Here is a 5146-nt window from a genome sequence, read left to right on the forward strand (position 1 = left end):
GTTATCATGTGACTTATGACGTTATCACAAGCGCAACTATTTAAAAGTTATGAGCGACAGGTGCACCAACATCTGATTGCATCAGTAACCAGAACGGTTTTCATCAGCGTCTGCAATGGTTGGCATGTCTGCACTAACTAGACGAATATGTGCTCAAAGGAGACGTCGGGCAGCTGCTCGAAGATCTCGCATTTGGAGAAAACTGTAGATTTTATACTCGAACAATGTAAGTATTACTATTTAAAAATTAAGATTACCTCAGAATGAATTGCATTACTAGTCCACCCCAAGACTTATGCACAATAAGATGAACAAATGCTGACCAACACTTATATATTATTCTTAATGAAAATTATATTTTGGTCAAATGCAGCTGATGTGAATCCATACATTTTCATTCAAGCAATGATTAATGCATGAATTAATGAAATTAGTATATTTTATTTACTGTCAACAATATGAAACATGAATAAAAACAAGTAAATTAATTAATAAAAGAAATCATCACAATAAATAAATGCATACAAGTCAAAACCACATGAAACATCCTTTTATTTAAACTTATTGTTCTAACAAACTATCATGTATTTACAGGCAGTGACCCGCACATCATACTGCCATCTCAACAGAGCTGTTCTCATTCTGCGGCTTTATCTTGATGAAGCAGCTGACCACCGTGCCCACCTTCGCCTGTCTCTGCCATCCATCAGGTCCCTGATTGCTGCAGTCAGACTGGGATCTGACCATGGATGGGAACGGGAGATCGAGGTGCTTGTGTTCCTCTACTGGCTGGCCCATGCAGCATCCTACAGGGTGGTGTCGCAGACCTTTGATATCCCAAAGACCTCTGTGCATGACATTGTGCACAGAGTGAGCAAGGCCATCATGGGAATTTTGAGGAGGGTGATTTCCTTTCCGACCGGAGATGACCTGGAGGCAGTGGGAGCAGGATTTGCACAGCTGTCTGGGTCACCAGCTCTCAGTAGAGCAGTTGGTGCAATAGACGGCTGTCATATCCGAATTAAACCTCCAGCAAATAACTCCCACTGTTACTTTGACAGGAAGCTGTTTCACTCCGTCCAACTCCAGGCCATCACTGATCACCGGGGGAAATTCCTTGATGTCTTTGTGGGATATCCTGGGTCTGTGCACGATGCCAGGGTGCTGAGGAACAGCCCAGTGTATGCTGGCGGCCTTTATCCTCCTGCAGGCAAGTGCATCCTCGGTGATGGAGGCTATCCTTGCCTGAGTGCACCCATCTGCCTCATCACCCCGTACAGAGAGCCTGTGCAGAACCCTGTGCAGGCTCGTTTCAACAGCAAGCACTCCCGTGCCCGCAGCATCGTGGAGAGAGCTTTTGGGATGCTGAAGACACGCTGGCGCTGCATTTTCTTCAAGGCCTTGGAGGTGAGCCCTGCCTTCGTGCCTGAGGTTGTTGCGTGCTGCGCTGTGCTTCACAATCTCGCTCTAGCCAATGGGGACATCGTTGAGCCAGAGGATGAGGAAGACCATGATGACGGCCCCCCTGATGCCCACAACCTTGCAGCAAGAGTGGGAGAACATGTGCCGGACAATCTGGCTGCTGCGGTGTTTGCTCCAAACATCCCTGTGCCGGCTCTCCATGAGCACGACTACCTTTAAAACATTAAAATGTTTTACAATTCATGTTGTCAGCATTCCGTTTCTTGCCAAATGTAATTTCATAGGTTTACAATTACAAGCAAATTTTTGTTAGAGCTTTATTACCTTTGCGGTGTAGTGGGCTACACCACCGAACTGGTAAGCAGAAGATTGCTGGCCGATCAGAAAGGCTCTTTACTCCAGGCGGATCCAGGGTCGTTGTCCCTGTAATAAATGCAAGTCACTTTGGATAAAAGCATCTGCAAAATGCCTAAATGTAATTCAGCCATTATTTACTTGCGTTCATGCTGTTAGATCCCTCTTTTTTATTTATTTAAATACAAAAGGGGATTTTTGTCAAATTTGTTCTGCTGGTTTCTGTTCATACAGTATCAGTCAATGGAGCCCAACTTTCAGGAGCTTCCTGGCATTATTTGATGTTGCTTCTGAAAGTCCATTGACTGATATTGTATTAAACCAACAGTACAAACCTGACCAAAATCACCTTTTGTGTTCAGTAAAAAGAAAAAAAAACATGAAGGTGAATAAATCATGACTGAATTATATGCTTGGGTTCACTAACCCTTTAGGGTACCTAATAAGGTAGTTTGTGTAAACAGTCTCAAGTGCAACTGAGGTCATGGAGGCCCATTGTCCTAAAGAACTTTTCCTCCCCTAATTCTACACACCTGAATCTATTTAAACCAATTAATAACTGACTACTTGAACATTACAGACAGGTGTGTTGGAACTGAACTCGCCATGACCTGCCTTGAATATCCCTGCATGAGCTCTGTATGCATATAGAAGTCACATAATACACAACAATAAAACTATTGTTTTAAAGTGTGTTTTTTCAATACACCACATTCACAAATTATCCATCACTTCATAAATATTTAATTTATGAATGTTATCATTATCTCAAAGTATCACCAAATGTCTAGAAGTCTATAATGTACTGTGCATGCCTAGAAATTGTTTGCTTTATATACATAATATTGTACAAAAGTCTTAAGCCACCATTGTAGCAAATACATGATGTAGCAATGGTATAATGAGCATATATGGCAATAATTTAGTGTGACCTTTACACTTGAGCAATAAAAGGAACCTGGCTTTCATAAACTTAAATGGAATGGAAAAGGACTAGAAAGCCCAAGAAAACTTCTGATGAGAAGTAATGTGATAAGCTTCACAGAGTGTCTTCTTTGACAATTTTGTTTGACACTTCTTACTGATGTTTGTCTAAAGAAGCCATTTTGTACAGATTTTTTATTTTAATTTTAAAACAACAAAGCTGGTGGTGGTCTATGATTTTTGCACAGTACCATGTATATATATATATGTATGTATATATATATATATATATAATTTGTGTATATTTTATTTAGAATTGTTCATTCTTTACATTAACCCAAATCTATAAATGATCATAAGATGTTTTTGTAATATTATTTATTTTTTTGCAAGAATTTCCAGGACATTAAGGAATCTTTCATCCCTTTCTTTGGTTTCTTTTTCTCTCATCTCCTCTTTCTCGCTTGCCTCCTGGTGCCATCTCTCTTCTCTTTCTCTTACTTCTCTTTCTTGTCTTTCCTCTCTCTCTTGTCTCTTCCGTTCTCTTCTGTCCTCCTTCTCCTCCATAGTCTCTCCTCCCTCTCAGCTGATTTCTGCTCTCTCTCCTCTTCTCTCTCCTCCATCTCCCGGATCAGGTCCTCAACAGTTTTGGGCCTTTTCCTGGCTCTTGCAGGCTCTGGCCTCACTGAGGATGAAGAGGCCACAGCAACATCCAGCCCAGATGAGGCAACGAGGGCAGGTGGAGTGATGGAGGGTTTGTCCCCAATTGCCTCATCCATGGCAGCATACCACTTCCAGGATGCTGCTGTGGGCTCTCCATCCTCAGTGCTTACCTCTGTCTGCGGACATTTCAGATCCTGCAAAACAGCACAAGCATGATACAAAAGCCATTATAACATCACAATGTTAAACATTTAATTTCTGTATTAGAAGTAACAAAACTGTCTTACTTTGTATTTTTGTTTAAGGTTTTCCCATTTTTTTTTTTTACAAATGCCGCCGTCACACTGCCTTGCAGGTCCTGCTTCACCACAAAAGATCTGCAGCAAATGCAGAGAAATAAAGAATAAAAAAGTGCTGTAATATCTCTGTTTGAAATTACAATAATTGAAATAAACTACAAATCAAATTTTAAATCGCTTTTTTATTATTTCTGTAGTATACTCACTCAAAGCCTTTGATGGCAGCATTCCGCTTTCCGGTGAAGAGGGCTTCATGAGCCACTCTCCACCGGATGAGCAGGCGTGTGCTCATCCGTCCCTGTAACAGCCAGACAAGAGTCACGTTACCTCTGAGATTTATGAGTTCATACTTCATTCAAATGTTGAGGTTGTTGCTGATAAGTAGCTTTTTATCCATAATAAATGTTCCACAATTCCTCAACAGTACTAATGAACAAATGAAATAGATTACTTATGTTTAGATACTTTATGTAAATGTATTTACATTACTTACATTCGTCTAATGCAAACAGTGTTGACAACAGTTAATATTACTACATAATAGTACACATACATCATTCAGATGTCTATTTCATATCTATTATAGTCATCTGCAATTCTTATTGAAGATTTTATTGCCAGATATTAAATAGACATTTAGTTATTGTAATTAAAAGATGTATATGGTTTAAAATGTATGCAAATCCACTTTGGAGAGACGCATATGTCCTTACTGGAGCTCCCCTTATACATAATAAAACGTGTTTTACAGCAAAAACACAAATGTACTATACTATTTGGCGTCTTTACATCTTCAACAGTTTACTGTACAGTAGTTCAACACATGCGTTTTGGTTTGTAATACTCACATTTGAAAACACTCCCGTTCATCCTTTCCGTCATGTTCGTTCGAGTAACGTTAGACGTATCCTCTTCTTCTTCTTTATGACGTATGCTCTCCCGTGGCCTCCTGGGATAGAAGAGTATCCATCGGACTGCACTCGAAAATCTGCGCTGAAGCAGTAGGTCATCCGTGAACTCCTCGCCTACTCTTTTATGAATACTGATGTTTCGAACGTACTTCTTCCTTCACGTACTGTTTTCGCCTACTATATAGTAGGAAAGTAGGCATATTCGAACGCACTATAAGTATACGTACGTCCGAATCTCGCGGGAATTAGTACGTCACCCAGGTAATTCTCGCCTACTCTTTTATGATTCGTACATACTTTTTCGCTCGCCTACTCTTTTCCCCTACTATATAGTAGGGAAGTATGCGGTTTCGAACGCAGCCTACATAAATTACCAGATGGGAGAGTGAAGTGTGGTCCGATAAAAAAATGCATTAAACATGAAACCTGTCTGCCTTGTGGTTTTATTTTCAGTTTATCTTGCATAAATAACGGCTGCGCAGCTATTTTAGTATTAAGCTGACAAATGAAAAATCAATAAAGTTTAAATTAGCCCAAACAAGGAACGGGATTGGAGGGGAGCTTTACGTCCTC

The 5146-nt window shown here is 40.2% G+C and overlaps 1 protein-coding gene across 1 annotated transcript; it reads left to right on the forward strand.

Annotated features, from left to right (window-relative positions):
- Positions 1–215: 215 nt before the first annotated feature.
- Positions 216–1641, forward strand: LOC306998934 (putative nuclease HARBI1; the record flags this gene model as incomplete). Its single annotated transcript, XM_079613332.1, has 2 exons — positions 216–226; positions 595–1641. The coding sequence occupies exon 2, from the start codon at positions 886–888 to the stop codon at positions 1639–1641; it is 756 nt and encodes a 251-aa protein (XP_079469458.1). The 5' UTR covers positions 216–226; positions 595–885.
- Positions 1642–5146: the final 3505 nt, after the last annotated feature.

This window comes from Phoxinus phoxinus (assembly GCF_949152265.1).
Source record: "Phoxinus phoxinus genome assembly, chromosome: 5".
Classification (NCBI taxonomy): domain Eukaryota; kingdom Metazoa; phylum Chordata; class Actinopteri; order Cypriniformes; family Leuciscidae; genus Phoxinus; species Phoxinus phoxinus.